The sequence below is a fragment of the Stenella coeruleoalba genome (assembly GCF_951394435.1).
Source record: "Stenella coeruleoalba genome assembly, chromosome: 4".
In the NCBI taxonomy this organism is placed as follows: Eukaryota; Metazoa; Chordata; class Mammalia; order Artiodactyla; family Delphinidae; genus Stenella; species Stenella coeruleoalba.
The window spans coordinates 134,179,249-134,200,684 of record NC_137149.1 but is presented as its reverse complement, the minus strand read 5'-3'; the positions used below and the strand labels follow the sequence as shown (position 1 = coordinate 134,200,684).

General features: G+C 36.9%; 1 protein-coding gene across 1 annotated transcript in view; it reads right to left on the bottom strand.

The window, feature by feature from the left end:
- Window positions 1-6,551: 6,551 nt before the first annotated feature.
- Window positions 6,552-21,436, bottom strand: part of STPG2 (sperm tail PG-rich repeat containing 2) — a gene marked incomplete at its 3' end in the record, with an annotated part of 260,635 nt that continues 245,750 nt past the window's right edge. The window contains 1 exon segment of the mRNA XM_079920598.1: window positions 6,552-6,679. Within this exon segment, the coding sequence (XP_079776724.1) occupies window positions 6,552-6,679 (128 nt within the window).

The window sequence follows — 21,436 nt, the reverse complement described above, 5'->3', positions numbered from 1 at the left end:
AAGACCTATAATAACCTAGACAATACTGAAGAAGAACAAAGTTGGAGTACTAACACTACCAGACTTTAAAACTAACTATAATGCTAGTTATCAAGACAATGTGGTATCGGTGAAAGAATAAATAGATCAACGGAACACAAAAAATAGCCCAAAAATGCTCCCACGCAAATACAACCTAATGATCTTTGGCAAAGTAGCAAAGGTAATTCAGTGGAGAGAGGACACTCCTTTCAACAAATGATTCTGGAACAAATAGACATCCATATTCAAAACAATGTAATCTAGACAGAGAATTTATACTTTTTACAAAAACTAATCACTTTCAGTCTGTATGTGTCCCTAGGTCTGAAGTGGGTCTCTTGTAGACAGCATATATACAGATCTTGTTTTTGTATCCATTCAGCTAGTCCATGTCTTTTGGTTGGAGCATTTAATCCATTTACATTTAAGGTAGTTATCGATATGTTATGTTCCTATTACCATTTTCTTAATTGTTTTGGATTTGTTATTGTAGGTCTTTTCCTTCTCTTGTGTTTCCTGCCTACAGAAGTTCCTTTAGCATTTGTTGTAAAGCTGGTTTGCTGGTGCTTAATTCTCTTAGTTTTCGCTTGTCTGTAAATGTTTTAATTTCTCGGTTGAAACTGAATGAGATCCTTGATGGGTAGAGTAATCTTGGTAGTAAGTTTTTCCCTTTCATCACTTTAAATATGTCCTTCCACTCCCTTCTGGCTTGCAGAGTTTCTGCTGAAAGATCAGCTGTTAACCTTGTCAGGATTCCCTTGTATGTTATTTGTTCCTTTTCCCTTGCTTCTTTTAATATTTTTCTGTTGTATTTAATTTTTGATAGCTTGATTAATATGTGTTTGGCATGTTTCTCCTTGGATTTATGGAGTATGGGACTCTGCACTTCCTGGACTTGATTGACTATTTCCTTTCCCATATTAGGAAAGTTTTCAATTATAATCTCTTCAAATATTTTTTCAGTCCCTTTTTCTCTTTTTCTTATGTGACCCCTATAATTTGAATGTTGGTGCTTTTAATGTTCTCCAAGAGGTCTCCAACACTGTCCTCAATTATTTTCATTCTTTATTCTGTTCTGTGGAAGTTATTTCCACGATTTTATCTTCCAGGTCACTTACCCGTTCTTCTGCCTCAGTTATTCTGCTACTGATTACTTCTAGAGAATTTTCAATTAACAAAAAAAAAAGTAGGGCACTTTAACACCCCACTTTCACCTATGGACAGATCAATGAAAATGAAAATAAATAAGGAAACACAAGCTTTAAATGATACATTAAACAAGATGGAACAATAGACATTTATAGGACATTCCATCCAAAAACAACAGAATACACTTTCTTCTCAAGTACTTATGGAAAATTCTCCAGGATAGATCATATCCTGGGTCACAAATCAATCCTTGGTAAATTTAAGAAAACTGAAATCATATCAAGTATCTTATCTGACCACAATGCTATGAGAATAGATATCGATTACAGGAAAAAAATCTGTAAAAAGTACAAATACATGGAGGCTAAACAATATGCTACTAAATACACAAGTGATCACTGAAGAAATCAAAGAGGATATCAAAAAATACCTAGAAACAAATGATGATGAAAACATGACAGCCAAAACCTATGGAATGGAGCAAAAGCAGTTCTAAGAGGGAAGATTATAGCAATACAATCCAACCTCAAGAAACAAGAAAAATCTCAAATAAACCACCTAACCTTACACTTAAAGCAATTAAAGAAAGAATAACAAAAAAGACTCCAAAATTATCAGAAGGAAAGAAATCATAAAGATTAGATTAGATATCAATGAAAAAGAAATGAAGGAAAAAAATAGCAAAGATCAATAAAATTAAAAGCTGTTTTTTTGAGAAGATAAACAAAATGATAAACCATTATCCAAATTCATCAAGGAAAAAAAGGGAGAAAACTCAAATCAACAGAATTAGAAATGAAAAAGGACAAATAACAACTGATACTGCAGAAATACAAATGATCGTGAGAGATTACTACAAGCAACTATGTGCCAATAAATTGGACAACCTGAAAGAAATGGACAAATTCTTAGAAAAGCACACCCTTCCAAGACTGAACCAGGAAGAAACAGAAAATATAAACAGACCAATGACAAGCACTGAAATTAAGACTGTGATTAAAAATCTTCCAACAAACAAAAGCCCAGCACCAGATGGCTTCACAGGTGAATTCTACCAAACATTTAGAGAAGAGCTAACACCTATCCTTCTCAAACTCTTCCAAAATATAGTAGAGGGAGGAACACTCCCAAACTCACTCTATAAGGCCCAAATCACCCTGATACCAAAACCAGACAAAGATGTTACAAAAAGAAACTACAGACCAATATCACTGATGAAAATGGATGCAAAAATCCTCAACAAAATACTAGCAAACAGAATCCAACAGCACATTAAAAGGATCATACACCATGATCAAGTGGGGTTTATCTCAGGAATGCAAGGATTTTTTCAATATACGCAAATCAATCAAAGTGATGCACCATAAAACAAATTGAAGGATAAAAACGATATGATCATCTCAGTAGTTGCAGAAAAAGCTTTCAACAAAATTCAACACCCATTTATGATAAAAATTCTACAGAAAGTAGCCATACAGGGAACTTATCTCAACATAATAAAGGCCACATATGACAAACCCACAGCAAACATCGTTCTCAATGGTGAAAAAGTGAAACCATTTCCACTAAGATCAGGAAAAAGACAAGGTGGCCCACTCTCACCACTATTATTCCACATAATTTTGGTGGTTTTAGCCACAGCAATCAGAGAAGAAAAAGAAAGAAAGGGAATCCAGATCAAAAAAGAAAAGTAAAACTGTCACTGTTTGCAGATGACATGACACTATACACAGAGAATCCTAAAGATGCTACCAGAAAACTACTAGAGCTAAACAATGAATTTGGTGAAGTAGCAGGATAAAAAATTAATACCCAGAAATCTCTTGCATTCTTATACACTAATGATGAAAAATCTGAAAGAGAAATTAAGGAAACACTTCCATTTACCACTGCAACAAAAAGAATAAAATACCTAGGAATAAAACTACTTAAGTAGACAAAAGACCTGTATGCAGAAAAATATAAGATATCAATGAAAGAAATTAAAGATGATACAAACAGATGGAGAGATATACTCTATTCTTGGATTGGAAGAATCAACATTGTGAAAATGACTATACAACCCAAAGCAATCTACATATTCAATGCAATCCCTATCAAACGACCAATGGCATTTTTTACAAAAGTGGAACAAAAATTTTCACAATCTGTATGGAAACACAGAAGACCTCGAATAGCCAAAGCAATCTTGAGAAAGAAAAACAGAGCTGGAGGAATCAGGCTCCCTGACTTCAGACTATACTACAAAGCTACAGTAATCAAGACTGTATGGTACTGGCAGAAAAACAAATATATAAAAATGGAACAGGATAGAAAGCCCAGAGCTAAATCCACACACATATGGTCATCTTTGACAAAGGAGGCAAGAATATATAGTGGAGAAAAGATAGCCTCTTCAGTAAGTGGTGCTGGGAATACTGGACAGCTATATGTAAAAGAATGAAATTAGAACACTTCCTAAAACCATAAACAAAAATAAACTCCAAATGGATTACAGACCTAAATGTAAGGCCAGGCACTGTAAAACTCTCAGTGGAAAACATAGTCTGAACACTCTATGACATAAATCACAGCAAAACCCTTTTTGACCCACCCACTAGAGAAACGAAAATAAAAACAAAAATAAATAAATTGGACCTAATGAAACTTAAACACTTGTGCACAGCAAAGGAACCCATAAACAAGACGAAAAGACAACCCTCAGAATGGGAGAAAATATTTGCAAATGAATCAACGGACAAAGGATTAATCTCTAAAATATACAAGCAGCTCGTGCAGCTCAATATCAAAAAAACAAACAGCCCAATCCAAAAATGGGCAGAAGACCTAAATAGACATTTCTCTAAAGAAGATATACAGATTGCCAACAAACACATGAAAGGATGCTCAACATCACTAATCATTAGAGAAATGCAAATCAAAACTGTAATGAGGTATCATCTCACACCAGTCAGAATGGCCATCATCAAAAAATCTACAAACAATAAATGCTGGAGAGGGTGTAGAGAAAATTGAACCCTCCTGCACTGTCAGTGGGAATGTAAATTGATACAGCCACTATGGAGCACAGTATGGAGGCTCCTTAAAAAACTAAAAATAGAACTACCATACGACCTAGGAATCCCACTACTGGGCATATATCCTGAGAAAACCGTAATTTAAAAGAGTCATGTACCACACTCTTCATTGCAGCTGTATTTACAATAGCCAGGACATGGAAGCAACCTAAGTATCCACTGATAGATGAATGGATAAAGAAGATGTGGCACATATATACAATGGAGTATTACTCAGCCATAAAAAGAAACGGAATTGAATTATTTGTAGTGAGGTGGATGGATCTGGAGACTGTCATACAGAGTGAAGTAAGTCAGAAAGAGAAAAATAAATACCGTATGCTAACACATATATATGGAACCTAAAAAAAAACAACAACAACGGTTCTTAAGAACCTAGGGGCAGGACAGGAATAAAGACACAGATGTAGAGAATGGACTTGAGGACACAGGGAGGGGCAAGGGTAAGCTAGGATGAAGTGACAGAGTGTTATGGACTTATATATACTACCAAATGTAAAACAGATAGCTAGTGGGAAGCAGCCGCATAGCACAGGGAGATCAGCTTGGTGCTTTGTGTCCACCTAGAGGCATGGATAGGAAGGGTGGTAGGGTGACAGAAGAGGGAGGAGATATGGGGATATACATATATGTATAGCTGATTCACTTTGTTATAAAGCAGAAACAAACACCGCACTGTAAAGCAATTATCCTCCAATAAAGATGTTAAAAAAAAAGAAGTAACTTTTCCTTTCAAGAAGAAAAATTATGAAAGAAAATTATTTGTTCAAAAAATTAACAGAAACAAGTGGTGTTGGAAAGACAAAAAATTACAGACAGTCCTCAACAGAAAATTAAACTTCTACTGCAGAATTCCGTTTCTATTATATAATATACGGATATATTAGTTTGATATTTTAGGCATTACCGTAACTAAACCTCATTATTAAATCCATAATTTTTTTTTCTGACACGGAAAATAATATTCCACAATAAATGACTGAGGAAGTATAAATATAAATCATAAAATCTTAGTGAAAGAAAAAGCAATAGCATCTTTAAATACTAAGAATACTAGTGGGTACATCTTCTATGACAAATGTAGCACAAAATGAAAAAGTATAACATCAGATTTACTGGCATTTATCATTTGTGGACTCCATTAAAACCAGTTTTCAAAAGGTGTGAGGAAGCAATCAGCTAAAGATTTTCTATGATTTAATATGATCAAATGAACATCTATAATATCTAACTTATTAAGACTAATAGTTTACTGATCAATACTTGCTTAAAGACCTTTCCTCATTGTACCCAACAATCAAGAGTAAATATGTCATAAACGTTGCCAAATCTCTATCAGTTCCCAATTTGCAAGACTTGCCTTACATTACAGAGCCAAGGCCCTAAAACACTGTATATATATAATGTATCCTCCCTTGACTTTCACCTTCTGAACTACTACTAAGACTCTGTCTAGCAGATTTTCCCTTTGTGAAGTAAGTCTTATAAAATTAGATTTGCTTATCAGTAGAAAGTAACAGTGATATTTTGGGGGAATCAACAGCCAACAAGTAAAATAACAAGTCTTTCATTATTCTTTTTTCTCCCTTTTCTGATATTATATTATAAATGTGCTTTTGACAGAATGCCAAAAAATTCTTTGGATTATGACATTTTGACAAAGTAGAAAAACATACATTCAATAAAAATAAATTTGTCATTAACTAACCCAAATAAGAACATTCATTATGGTTTGCGCTCTTAATTGCTATCAGCCAATAGGAAAACCTTTTCACACCAAATGGGGAATAAAAGCCTAGAGTGAACACAATTTCTAAAACCCTGCAGTTTATTTAAACCTCCTCCTTACAATCAGAAGACCCACAGCATAATGAGACATTTATTTATTATGAATCTAAACCACCTGCATTTATTAAAAGAAAATAAAAGATCAATACCTGGTTTTATTGGATCCACAGGGCTTTCTTCTTCTGAGCTCTCCAATAAATTCTTGATTTCAATAAACATTTGGAAATTTCTATTTCAATTTGTGTATGTAAACAAGTAAATATTTAGAGTTGTAGGGATATAAAAATTATATATATTTGTGCTGTAGAGACTATTTATAGATAAATTGTTAAATAATTCTTAAATTCTCAAATAATTCTTTCAGAAATGTCAGAATTTATCTTTAAAAAAGCCTTTCTTAGCCAAAAGATTTTGGTTAGTAGTAAGAATAGAACATATGGAAAGGACTTTAATGAAGACATTTCCAGTACTTTCTGGAAATTTTTCCATTCTTGTGTTATTATTAAAAGAGAAATATCATTGACAAACCTCATATGTCGCTGGACCAGGAGTAATCTCTTTGGAATCTTTAAAACGCTTTGATGCTTTAACAAATAAGGGTATGGAGCAAGATTTCTTTAAAACAGGATTGTATGTTGCAGGCCCTAAGAGAAAACAAATGTAAAAATAATAAAGCATGTTTTAAATTATTGATTTTGGTCACATGTATATTATTCTTAGATTTGTTATCTTAACATTTATATTTAGCATCACTCTTGAACCCATCCTTTTGAATGCTTAAAAGTCATTCAGTTCAGGGATTTGAAATATGATAAGCATAAAACACAAGCATACCTCATTTTATTGCATGTTACTTTATTGCACTTTTCAGATACTGTGTTTTTTACAAATTCAAGGTTTGTAGCAACCCTGCTTCTAGCAAGCCTATCAGCACCATTTTTCTAATAGCATTTGTTCACGTACTTCTCACAATATTTCAAACTTTTTCATTATTAAAATTATATCTGTTATGGTAATATATAATCAGTGATCTTTGATATTACTATTGTAATTGTTTTGGGGTAGCACAAACCGTGCCCATGTAAGATAGCAAACTTAATTCATAAGTGTTGTGTGTGTTCTGATTTCTTCCCCATCTCTCTCTCTGTCCTTGGGTCTCTCTATTCCCTGAGACACAACAATATTGAAATAAGGCCAAGTAGTACCCCTACCATGGGGCACTAGAAATCAAATGCTAGAAATGATTAAACTTAGTGAGGAAGGCATGTCAAAACCTGAGATAGGCGCTTCCCTGGTGGCACAGTGGTTGAGAGTCTGCCTGCCGACACAGGGGACATGGGTTTGTGCCCCGGTCTGGGAGGATCCCACATGCCGCGGAGCAGCTGGGTCCGTGAGCCATGGCCGCTGAGCCTGTGCTCTGCAATGGGAGAGGCCACAACAGAGAGGGGCCCGCGTACCGCAAAAACACAAAAACAAAAACAAAACAAAAAAAACCTGAGATAGGTCAAAAGCTAGGCCTCTTGCACTAAATATTAGTCAGCCAAGTTGTAAATGCAAAGGAAGAGTTCTTGAAGGAAATTAAAAGTGCTCTTCCAGTGAACACATGAATAATAAGAAAGCAAAACAGCTTTAATTCTGATATGGAGAAAGTTTTAGTGGTCTGGGTAGAGATCAAACCAGGCACAACATTCCCTTAAGCCAAAGGCTAATACAGAGCAAGGCCCCAGCTCTCTTCAGTTTTGTGAAGGCTGAGAGAGGTGAGGAAGCTACAGATGAAAAGTTTGAAGCTAGCAGATGTTGGTTTAAGTAAAGACGCCATCTCCATAACATAAAAGTGCAAGGTGAAGTGGCAAGTGCTGATACAGAAGCTGCAGCAAGTGCTGATGCAGAACCTGCAGCAAGTTATCCAGAAGATCCAGCTATGATAATGAATGAAGGTGGCTACACTAAACAACAGATTTTCACTGTAGACAAAACAGTCCTCTTTTGGAAGAAGATACCATCGAGGACTTTCATGTTGGGATGGCCAAAAGTTTCGTTCAGTTTTTTTCCGTAAGATGGCTCTAGTAGCACTTAGTTGTCTTTAACGTCATTCAAAACAATCTTGTTAGATTGTATGTGACAGCTGTCATATCAGCGTGCATTTAAAAAAGACATCAAAATTGGTGAATTTTTCTGTAGCCATTATAATATTGAAGATGGAAGGAAACAAGCAACATTTTTGGCATATTACGCTTTATTATTTCAAGAAAGGTAAAAATGCAACTGAAACGCAAAAAAATGATTTGTGCAGCGTATGAAAAAGGTGCTGTGACTGACTGAACTTGTCAAAAGTGGTTTGTGAAGCTTCGTGCTGGAGACTTCTCGCTGGATGATGCTCCAGTCGGGTAGACCAGTTGAAGCTGATAGCAATGAAATTGAGACATTAATTGAGAACAATCAATGTTATACCACGTGGAAGACAGCTGACATACTCAAAATATCCAAATCAAGCGTTGAAAACCATTTGCACCAGCTTGGTTATATTAATCACTTATGATAGGTTTCCACATAAGTTAAGTGAAAAAAACCTTCTTGACCATATTTCCACATGCGATTCTCTACTTAAACGTAATGAAAATGTTCCATTCTTAAAACAAATTGTGACGGGCGATGAAAAGTGGATGCTGTACATTAATGTGGAACGGAACAGATCGTGGGGCAGGTGAAATGAACACCACCAACCACACCAAAGGCCAGTCTTCATCCAAAGAAGGTGATATTGTGTATATGGTGGGATTGGAAGGAGTCCTCTATTATGAGTGCCTTCCGGAAAATCAAATGATTAATTCCAACAAGTACTGCTCCCAGTTAGACCAACGGAAAGCAGCACTCGACAAAAAGCGTCCAGTATTAGTCAACAGAAAACGCATAATCTTCCATCAGGATAACACAAGACCACATGTTTTTTTGATGACCAGGCAAAAACTGTTACATCTTGGCTGGGAAGTTCTGATTCATCCGCCATATTCACCAGACATTTCACCTTTGGATTTCCACTTACTTCGGTCTTTACAAACTTCTCTTAATGGAAAAATCTCAATTCCCTGGAAGACTGTAAAAGGCACCTGGAACAGTTCTTTGCTCAAAAAGATAAAAAGTTTTGGGAAGATGGAATTATGAAGTTGCCTGAAAAATGGCAGAAGGTAGTGGAACAAAAGGGCAGATATGTTGGTCAATAAAGTTCTTGGTGAAAATGAAAAATGCGTCTTTTATTTTCACTTAAAAACTGAAGGCACTTTTCGGCCAACTCAATAGCTAGCGAGGAGAAGTCAATGCCTGGCTTCAAAGCTTCAAGGACAGGCTGACTCTCTTTGTAGGGGCTAATTACCTGGTGACTTTAAGTTGAACCCAATACTCATTTACCATTCCAAAAATCCTAGGGCCTTTAAGGATTATGCTATATCTATTCTGCCTGTGCTCTATAAATGGAATAACAAAGCCTGGATGATGGTCCATCTGTTAACAACATGGTTTGCTGAATATTTTAAGCCCACTGCTGAGACCTACTGTTCAGAAAAAAAGATTCCTTTCAAAATATTACTTTACATTGACAATGTACCTAGTCACCCAAGAGCTCTGATGGTGATGTGCAATGAGATTAATGATGTTTTTATGGCTGCTAACAAGACATCCATTCTGCAGCCCACAGATCCAGTTTGACTTTCAAGTCTTATTATTTAATAAATATATTTTGGGAGTTTTCTGTCAGTCCAGTGGTTAGGACTCTATGCTTCCACTGCAGAGGGGCCCAAGTTTGACCCCTGGTCTCCTGGTTAGGGCACTAAGATCCTGCAAGACACGTGGTGCAGTCAAAATATAAATATATACTTCAAAACATCTAGCTGCCATAGAGAGTGATTCCTCTGACAGATGTGGGCAAGCTCAATTAAAAGCCTTCTGCAAAGTGTTCATCATTCTAGATGCCATTAAGAATATTTGTAAAAAAAAAAAAAAAAAAAAAAGAATATTTTTAATTCATGGGAAGAGGTGAAAATATCAACCTTAACAGGAGTTTGGAAGAAGTTGAATGACTGAGGGATTCAAGACTCAGTGAAGGAAGAAACTGCAGATGTTGAAATAGTAAGAGGACTAAAATTAGAAATGGAGTCTGAAGATGACTGAATTGTTGCAGTCTCATGGCAAACCTTTAATGGATGAGGAGTTGCTTCTTATGGTTGAGCAAAGAAAGTGGTTTCTTGAGATGGAATCTACTCCTGGTGAAGATGTTATGAAGACTGCTGAAATTTTGATAAGAAAGGATTTAGAATATTACATAAAGTTAGTTGACAAAGCAGCAGCAGGGTTTGAGAGGAATGACTCCAATTTTGAAAGAAGTTCTATGGTGGGTAAAATGCTACCAAACAGCATGCATGCTATAGAAAAACCATTCATGAAAGGAAGAGTCAATTGATGTAACAAATTTCATTGTTGTCTTATTTGAAGAAATTGCCACGGCCACCTAGCTCTTCAGCAACAACCACCCTGATCAGTCAGCAGGCAACATCAAGGTAAGACAATATACCAACTACCAACAAAAAGAATATGACTTGCTGAAGGCTCAAAAGATGTTTAGCATCTTTTAGCAATAAAGTATTTTTAAATTAAGGTACGTGCATTTTTTAGACATAACGTTATTGCACATTTAATAGACTACAGTACAGTGTAAACATAACTTTTATATGCACTGGGAAACCAAAAAATTTCTGTGACTCCTGTTATTGGGACATGTGCTTTATTGTGGTGGTCTGGAATCAAACCTGAAATATCTCCAAGATACGCCTGCACAGACCTCTGTGTATGTAATAATTAAATTCAAATCAGAAGTAATTTCCAAAAAAAGAAAACAGTACCCCCTCAAAATATATCTACATAGTGAAAAAAGATACCCAACTCTTTTATTCCTACATATTCATTCACATGTTCAGTGAAGAGGTGATGACTGAATTGCATTGGGGATATGAATAAGATTTAAAGAAGCAGAAAGGTGGTTTAACAGCATTCTGGGCACTAAACATGACAGAAGTCAAGGCACAAATTTACATGGAAAAAGTTTTATGTAGCAAACAGATTGGTTAAATGGAACAGGGCCTAAATCCTAAATGAAGACTTTGTACTAGAGGCCATAGGTTTCAAATTGTATTCTAAAATGTACCAGAAATTCTAAAGAACTGCCCAGGGGACAATGTGTAGGTAAAGCCCAAATACAAGAGGCTTTAAATATTTTCAGCCAAAACAACTACAGATTTACTGTTTTATTTGTTTGGGTCCCATACAAGATTTTATTTAACTGAAGTTGTTTAGTAATTTTTTTTTAAAAAGGTTTTTGAAAACCACTTCCATAGTCTAGCTCCGGAAGGTTTTTGACTAAAGGAGATTCATAAAGAAAGAGATAGTTTAAGAAATAAACTCTGGCAGTAGTTCATAGGATGAAATGACTGGAAGATGGGCTGTTTTAGGGTCACTAACAAGGAGTTCACTAACATTGATAATGGAAAGGAAGAACAACTCAGAATATTTTCTAAGAAATGTAATAAACATTTAGTATGTACAGTGATTAGAAGAAGATAAAAATGAAAAGTGGCTATGAAAAAGGTAATACTATGATGGAAATAAAGAAACATAGAAAGAAGGAGGAGAGGAATATCTTGTGCTTGATTTTGAACCAATTATGTTTGAAAAGATGCAGGATATCCAAATAGAAGTGTCTAGAGGACAATCGTAGATATATAACTGAAGCTCATGAGGAAGCTTGCCTGGAGAAAAAGAATGGAGTTATTCACGCAGAGACAATAGTTGAGGTTTCTCTAAGTGAAAGATCACAGAGAGAGAAAAACTAAATAACTAAGGACTAGAACTTGGGGGACTGCACAGAGAGGGAGGAGAAGAATCAAAGAAGGAAACAGTCTAGTTAATAAATCTAGCTACTACAACATTATAGACAGTAAATAGGGAGAGGTTATTTCTTTCTCCATTTGCATGTTAACCAATACTTATTTTGAGTGTCTATCACATGCCATGCCTCGCATATGAACAGTGTTAGAGGTCTACTATATCAAATATTTCAAGAGGAGACTTATAGGGAGGTCACTGTAGAGTATATAGGATGTAACTTTAGAAGAGTGGTGATGAATGAAACTAAATTAGAGGGCATTTAAAAGACACTGTGGGAGAGGAAATAAAAACTTGGAGCATAGAATATTGACAATGAACATAAACAGTGAAATACAAGAGTAGATACAAAGATATTAATAGTGAGGAGACCTTCAAGATGGCGGAAGAGTAAGATGCAGAGATCAATTTCCTCCCCACAAATATATCAGAAATATATCTATACGTGGAGCAACTCCTACAGAACACCTACCGAATGCTGGCAGAAGACATCAGACACCCCAAAAGGCAAGGAACTCCCCACATAACTGGGTAGGGGAAAAGTAAGAAAACAGAAACAAAAGAATAGGGATAGGGCCTGCACCTCTGGGAGGGAGCTGTGAAGATGGAAAGGTTTCTACACACTAGGAAGCCCCTTCGTGGGCGGAGACTGCGGGTGGCGAAGCGGGAAAGCTTCGGAGCCGCAGAGGAGAGCGCAGCAACAGGGGTGCGGAGGGCAAAGCGGAGAGATTCCCGCACAGAGGATCAGGGCCGACCTGCACTCACCAGCCCAAGAAGCTTGTCTGGTCACCCGCCGGGGCAGGTGGGGGCTGGGAGCTGAGGCTCGGGCTTCGGAGGTTGGATCCCAGGGAGAGGACTGGGGTTGGCTGCGTGAACACAGGCTAAAGGGGTCTAGCGCGCCACAGCTAGCCGGGAGAAAGTCCGGGAAAAAGTCTGGACCTGCCTAAGAGTCAAGAGACCATTGTTTCGGGGTGCACAAAGACAGGGGATTCAGAGCACCACCTAAACGAGCTCCAGAGATGGGCACAAACCACAGCTATCAGCACGGACCCCAGACATGGGCGTGAAACGCTAAGGCTGCTGCTGCAGCCACCAAGAAGCCTGTGTGCAAGCAGAGCTCACTATCCACACCTCCGCTCCCGGTAGCCTGTGCAGCCCGCCACTGGCAGGGACCCATGATCCAGGGAAACTTCCCCAGGAGAACACACGGCGCGCCTCTGGCTGGTGCAACGTCATGCTGGCCTCTGCCGCTGCAGGCTCGCCCTGCATTCCGTACCCCTCCCTCCCCACAGCCTGACTGAGCCAGAGCCCCCTGATCAACTGCTACTATAACACTGTCCTGTTTGGGCACGAACAGACGCTCTCAGGTGACCTACACGCAGAGGTGGGGCCAATCCAAAGCTGAACCCCAGGAGCTGTGCAAACAAAGAAAAGAAAGGGAAATCTCTCCCAGAAGCCTCAGGAGCGGCAAATTAAATCTCCACAACCAACCTGATGTACTGTACATCTCCGGAATACCTGAATAGACAACAAATCATCCCAAATTGAGAGGATGGACTTTGGGAGCAATGATTATATATTTTTTTCCATTTTCCCTTTTGGTGAGTGTGCATGTGTATCTTTCTGTTTGTGATTTTGTCTGTAGAGCTTTGCTTTTACCATTTGTCCTACGGTTCTGTCTGTCCGGTTTTTTTTTTTTTTGTTCTTTTTTATTAATATAGTTTTTAGCACTTATTATCATTGGTGGATTTGTTTTTTGGTTTGGTTGCTATCTTCTTTATTTCTTACTTTCATTGCTTTTATTACTTTTTAATTTTTTCATTTTAAATAATTATTTTTATTTTCATAACTTTATTTTTTTACTTTCTTTCTTTCTTTTTTTCTCCCTTTTATTCTGAGCCATGTGGATAACAGCGTCTTGGTACTCCAGCCAGGTGTCAGGCTTGTTCCTTTAAGGTGGGAGAGCCGAGTTCAGGACATTGGTCTACCAGAGACCTCCCAACCCCACATATTACCAAACAGCAAAAATCTCCCAGAGATCTCCATCTCAACGCCAACACACAGCTCCACTCAACAACCAGCAAGCTACAGTGCTGGAGAGCCTCTGCCAAACAACTAGCAAGACAGGAACACAACCCACCCACTAGCAGAAAGGCTGACTAAAATCATAATAAGATCACAGACACCGCAAAACACACCACCAGACGTGGTCCTGCCCACTAGAAAGACAAGATCCAGCGTGATCCACCAGAACACAGGCACCACTCCCCTACACCAGGAAGCCTACACAACCCACTGAACCAACCGTAGCCACTGGGGGCAGACACCAAAAACAACGGGAACTACGAACATGCAGTCTGTGAAAAGGAGACCCCAAACACAGTAAGTTAAGCAAAATGAGAAGACAGACAAACACACAGCAGATGAAGGAGCAAGGTAAAAACCCACCAGACCAAACAACTGAAGAGAAAATAGGCAGTCTACCTGAAAAAGGATTCAGAGCAATGATAGTAAAGATGATACAAAATCTTGGAAACAGAATGGAGAAAATACAAGAAATGTTTAACAAGGACCTAGAAGAACTAAAGAGCAAACAAACAATGATGAACAACACAGTAAATGAAATTAAAAATTCTCTAGAAGGAATCAATAGCAGAATAACTGAGGTAGAAAAATGGATAACTAACCAAGAAAATAAAATACTGAAAATAAATAATGCACAGCAGAAAAAAGAATAAAAGAATTAAGGACAGTCTCAGAGACCTCGGGGATAACATTAAATGCACCAACATTCGAATTATAGGGGTCCCAGAAGAAGACAAGAAAAGGAACGGGACTGAGAAAATACCGGAAGAGATTATATTGAAAACTTCCCTAATGTGGGAAAGGAAATAGTCAATCAAGTCCAGGAAGTGCAGAGAGTCCCATACAGGATAAATCTAATGAGAAACATGCCAAGACACATATTAATCAAACTATCAAAAATTAAATACAAAGAAAAAATATTAAAAGCAGCAAGGGAAAAACAACAACATACAAGGGAATCCCCATAAGGTTAACAGCTGATCTTTCAGCAGAAACTCAGCAAGCAAGAAGGGAGTGGCAGACACATTTAAAGTGATAAAATGGAAAAACTTACAACCAAGATTACTCTACCCAGTAAGGATCTCATTCAAATTCAACAGAGAAATTAAAACCTTTACAGACAAGCAAAAGCTAAGACATTTCAGCACCACCAAACCAGCTTTACAGCAAATGCTAAAGGAACTTCTCTAGGCAGGAAACACAAGAGAAGAAAAAGACCTAAAATAACAAAACCAAAACAATTAAGAAACTTGTAACAGGAACATACATATCGATAATTACCTTAAATGTAAATGAATTAAATGCTCCAACCAAAAGACATAGACTGGCTGAATGGATACAAAAAAAAGACCCATATATATGATGCCTACAAGAGACCCATTTCAGACCTAGAGACACATACAGACTGAAAGTGAGGGGATGGAAAAAGATATGCCATGCAAATGGAAATAAAAAGAAAGCTGGAGTAGGAATTCTCATATCAGACAAAATAGACTTTAAAACAAAGACGATTACAAGAGGGAAAGAAGGACACTGCATAATGATCAAGAGATCAATCCAAGAAAAAGACATAACAATTGTAAATATTTATGCACCAAACATAGGAACACCTCAATACATAAGGCAAATGCTAACAGCCATAAAAAGGGAAATCGACAGTAACACAATCATAGTAGGGGACTTTAACACCCCACTCTCACCAATGGACAGATCATCCAAAATGAAAATAATTAAGGAAACACAAGCTTTAAATGATACATTAAACAAGGTGGACTTAATTGATATTTATAGGACATTCCATCCAAAAACAAGTGAATACACTTTCTTCTCAAGTGCTCATGGAAGATTCTCCAGGATACATCATATCTTGGGTCACAAATCAAGCCTTGGTAAATTTAAGAAAATTGAAATCATATCAAGTATCTTTTCTGATCACAACGCTATGAGACTACATATAAATTACAGGAAAAAACATGTAAAAAATAGAAAGACATGGAGGCTAAACAATACACTACTTAATAACCCAGAGATCACTGAAGAAATCAAAGAGGAAATCAAAAAATACCTAGAAAAAAATGACAATGAAAACGCAATGACCCAAAATGTATGTGATGATGGGGCTCCCCTGGTGGCGCAGTGGTTGATAGTCCGCCTGCCAATGCAGGGGACACAGGTTCGTGCCCTGGACTGGGAAGATCCCACATGCCACAGAGCGGCTGGGCCCGTGAGCCATGGCCACTGAGCCTGCGCGTCCGGAGCCTGTGCTCCACAATGGGAGAGGCCACAACAGTGAGAGGCCCGCATAACGCAAAAAAAAAAAAAAAAAAGTATGTGATGCAGCAAAAGCAGTTCTAAGAGGGAAGTTTATAGCATACAATCATATCTCAAGAAACAAGAAATATCTCAAATAAACAACCTAAACTTACACCTAAAGCAATTAGGGAAAGAGGAACAAAAAAAGCCCCAAGTTAGCAGAAGGAAAGAAATCATAAAGACCAGATCATAAATAAATGAAGAAGAAATGAAGGAAAAGATAGAAAAGATAAATAAAACTAAAAGCTGGTTCCTTGAAAAGATAAACAAAATTGATAAACCATTAGCCAGACTCATCAAGAAAAAATGGGAGAAGACTCAAATCAACAGAATTAGAAATGAAAAAGGAGAAGTAAAAACTGACAGTGCAGAAATACAAAGGATCATGAGAGAGTACTACAAGCAACTGTATGCCAAAAAAATGGACAACCTGGAATAAATGGACAAATTCTTAGAAAAGCACAACCTTCCAAGACTGAACCAGGAGAAAATGGAAAATATAAACAGACCAATCACAAGCACTGAAATTGAAACTGTGATTTAAATTTTCCAACAAACAAAAGCGTAGCACCAGATGGCTTCACAGGCGAATTCTGTCAAACATTTAGAGAATAGCTAACACCCATCCTTCTCAAACTCTTCCAAAATATAGCAGAGGGAGGAACACTCCTGAACTCATTCTACTAGGCCACCATCACTCTGATACCAAAAGCAGACAAAGATGTCACAAAAAAAGAAAACTACAGGCCAATATCACTGAGGAAAATGGATGCAAAAATCCTCAACAAAATACTAGCAAAAAGAATGCAACAGCACATTAAAAGGCTCATACACAATGATCAAGTGGTGTTTATCCCAGGAATTTCAAGGATTCTTCAATATACACAAATCAGTCAATGTGATACATCATATTAACTAAATGAAGGAGAAAAACCATATGATCATCTCAATAGATGCAGAAAAAACTTTTGATAAAATTCAACACCCATTTATGATAAAAACCCTGCAGAAAGTAGGCATAGAGGGAACTTACCTCAACATAATAAAGGCCAAATATGACAAACCCAAGGCAACATCGTTCTTAATGGTGAAAAACTGAAAGCATTTCCACTAAGATCAGGAACAAGACAAGGTTGCCCACTCTCACCACTCTTATTCAACATAGTTTTGGAAGTTTAGCCACAGCAATCAGAGAAGTAAAGGAAATAAAAGGAATCCAAATCAGAAAAGAAGAAGTAAAGCTGTCACTGTTTGCAGATGACATGATACTATACATAGAGAATCCTTATATGCTAGCAGAAAACTACTAGATCTAATCAATGAATTTGTTAAAGTAGCAGGACACAAAATTAAGGCACAGAAACCTCTTGCATTCCTATACACTAATGATGAAAAATCTGTAAGAGAAATTAAGGAAACACTCCTATTTACCATTGCAAGAAAAAGAGTAAAATACCTAGGAATAAACCTACCTAAGGAGAAAAAGACCTGTATGCAGAAAACTATAAGACACTGATGAAAGAAATTAAAGATGATAAAAACAGATGGAGAGATATACCATGTTCTTGGATTGGAAGAATCAACATTGTGAAAACGACTATACTACCCAAAGCAATCTACAGATCCAATGCAATCCCTGTCAAACTACCAATGGCATTTTTCACAGAACTAGAACAAAAAATTTTACAATTTGTATGGAAACACAAAAGACCCTGAATAGCCAAAGCAATCTTGAGAAACAAAAACGGAGCAGGAGGAATCAGGCTCCTTGACTTCAGACTATACTACAAAGCTACAGTAATCAAGACAGTATGGTACTGGCACAGAAAACAGAAATAGAGATCAATGGAACAGGATAGAAAGCCCAGAGATAAACCCACACACATATGATCACCTTATTTTTGATAAAGGAGCCAAGAATATACAATGGAGAAAAGACAGCCACTTCAATAAGTGGTGCTGAGAAAACTGGACAGCTACATGTAAAAGAATGAAATTAGAACACTCCTAACACCATACACAAAAATAAACTCAAAATAGATTAAGACCTAAATGTAAGGCCATACACTATAAAACTCTTAAAGGAAAAACACAGGCAGAACACTCCATGACATAAATCACAGCAAGATCCCTTTTGACTCACCTCCTAGAGAAATGCAAATAGAAACAAATAAACAAATAGGACCTAATGAAAATTAAAAGCGTTTGCATAGCAAAGGAAACTATAAACAAGACAAAAAGACAACCCTCAGAATGGGAGAAAATATTTGCAAATGAAGCAACTCACAAAGGATTAATCTCCAAAATTCACAAGCAGCTCATGTAGCACAATATAAAAAAAACAAAAAACCCAATCCAAAAATGGGCAGAAGATCTAAATAGACATTTCTCCAAAGAAGATATACAGATTGTCAATAAACACATGAAAGGATGCTCAACATCACTTATCATTAGAGAAATGCAAATCAAAACTACAATGAGGTATCACCTCACACCAGTCAGAATGGCCATCATCAAAAACTCTACTAACAATAAATGCTGGGGAGGGTTTGGAGAAAAGGGAATCCTCTTGCACTGTTGGTGGGAATGTAAATTGATACAGCCACTATGGAGAACAGTATGGAGTTTCCTTAAAAAACTAAAAATAGAACTACCATATGACCCAGCAATCCCATTACTGGGCATATACCCTGAGAAAACCATAATTCAAAAATAGTCATGTACCAAAATGTTCATTGCACCTCTATTTACAACAGCCAGGAGATGGAAGCAACCTAAGTGTCCATCGACAGATGAATGGATAAAGAAGTTGTGGCACATATATATAATGGAATATTACTCAGCCATAAAAAGAAACGAAATTGCATTATTTGTAGTGAGGTGGATGGACCTAGAGTCTGTCCTACAGAGTGAAGTAAGTCAGAAAGAGAAAAACAAATTCCATATGCTAACACATATATATGGAATCTAAGAAAAAAAAATGGTCATGAGGAACCCAGGGGCAGGATGGGAATAAAGACACAGACCTACTAGAGAATGGAGTTTAGGACATGGGGAGGGGGAAGGGTGTGATGGGACAAAAGTGAGAGAGTGCCATGGACATATATACACTATCAAATGTAAAATCAATAGCTAGTGGGGAAAGCTGCATAGCACAGGGAGATCCACTCGGTGCTCTGTGACCACCTAGAGGGGTGGGATAGGGAGGGTGGGAGGGAGATAGATGCAAGAGGGAAGAGGTATGGGGATATATGTATATGTATAGCTGATTCACTTTGTTATAAAGCAGAAACTAACGCACCACTGTAAAGCAATTATACTGCAATAAAGATGTTAAATAAAAGATATTAATAGGATACAAAATTAAAAGCCTTTGTTCCACTAGTAGACGGGCAATTCAAAGCTACTTACTTTGTAGATTCTTGTTGATATTTTAAAATGTAAAATATTTTAGAATTGATGGGTTCATATGAAATACTGTTAATGCTTTAGCTTTATTTACATAGGACATTTCAAAATTTTAAATAAAACTTAACTTCTGGCTCTAGATCAATCATTCTAATATCAAGTTAATTAATAGGATGGATGTCCAAATTTATAAAGCCTTTTTGGAATGCTGGTATGGACTGAATGTTTGTGTCCCTCCACAATTCATATGCTGAAACCCTAATCTACAGTGTGATGGTATTTGGAGACGGAGCCTTTGAGAGGCAGTTGGGTCATAAGGGTGGAGCCCTCACGATGGGTTTAGTGTCCTTATGAGGAACGTATTCTCTCTCTCTCCCTCTCTCCCTCCTGTGTGAAAACACAGCAAGATGTCTATCTGCAAACCAGGAATAGGGACTTCACTAGGAATAGAATTGGCCAGCACCTTGGGCACCTTGATCTTGAACTTCTCAGATTCCAAAACCGTGAGAAATAAATTTCTATTGTTTAACCACACAGTTTAATGTACTTTTGTTATAGTAGCCCACATTGACTAAGACAGAAGCTAATGTGTTTTGATCTACCAAGTGACAAGTGTTGTAGCAAATGCCATCTTACTATAAAAACAGCATGCATGACTTTGAAATAATATAATTTATATTTATAGTACAGAGAAATAATGTACATATATAAACATAGTATCTTAACAGAGAGTCTTATATACACAAACCGTACCATGCATGGGAGAATGTACCAGTTGCTGTGGCTTCCAGAAAACCCCCCACAAAATACCATCAGGAAATGGGTATAGAATTCCACAGTCAATTAATTGAAAATTGCAACTTTAGCCATAAAGATCTATAAAGGTTAATGCAATAGGTAAGGTTATTATCCAAACACTACTGTAACTAAGTTTCATTTTCAGTTATAAAGTATAGTCTATCCCCTACTTTTACCAAAATGCTAAAGCAACTGATAAATATTTGCATTCATGGTTATAACTCATTAAATGAAAAGAAAATATTCAAAAGTAGTTGTAGTAGATTTCCTTCTATTGGAATTCCTTTGAGGAGTATTAAGTGAAGCGAAACTTTTCTTAATACACATCTTGCTGCATTTTAGCACTTAGTCTGCTTTAAGTTACAGAGCATTAAAAAAATAAGTTTACTGCACTTAATCTTAAAATATATTTACAATTACATATGTTACTGCTTATATGATACAGGTCAAAGATTTACAATGCTTTACCAGCTCTGATTCACAACTGGATTATGCAGAAACTATCTTCTATTTGTTTACCAAAATGCCACATTTTAATCAAAGGTCATGGAAGAAGAAAACTTCTCATTCCAAATCAAACATCTATGAAAAGTCTGCCTGAATCATGACTACTATATAATGGGAAATTCAAGAGCAGATGATTCTTATAATTACATATTTTCCAGCCCTATGCAAACTCACTCTCTCTGAAATGTCAACCAATGCTACAGGGCAAAAATGAAGTAGAAGAGGAAAACTGAGTAATTTAAAATAAAAATCATTTTGGTGCATTAGAGCCAACTCAGAAATAACTACCACTTCTATGAATAAAGCTGCAAAACCTCATATTTAAAAAAATGGCTTTCTTCATAATGAGCCAAAATTTA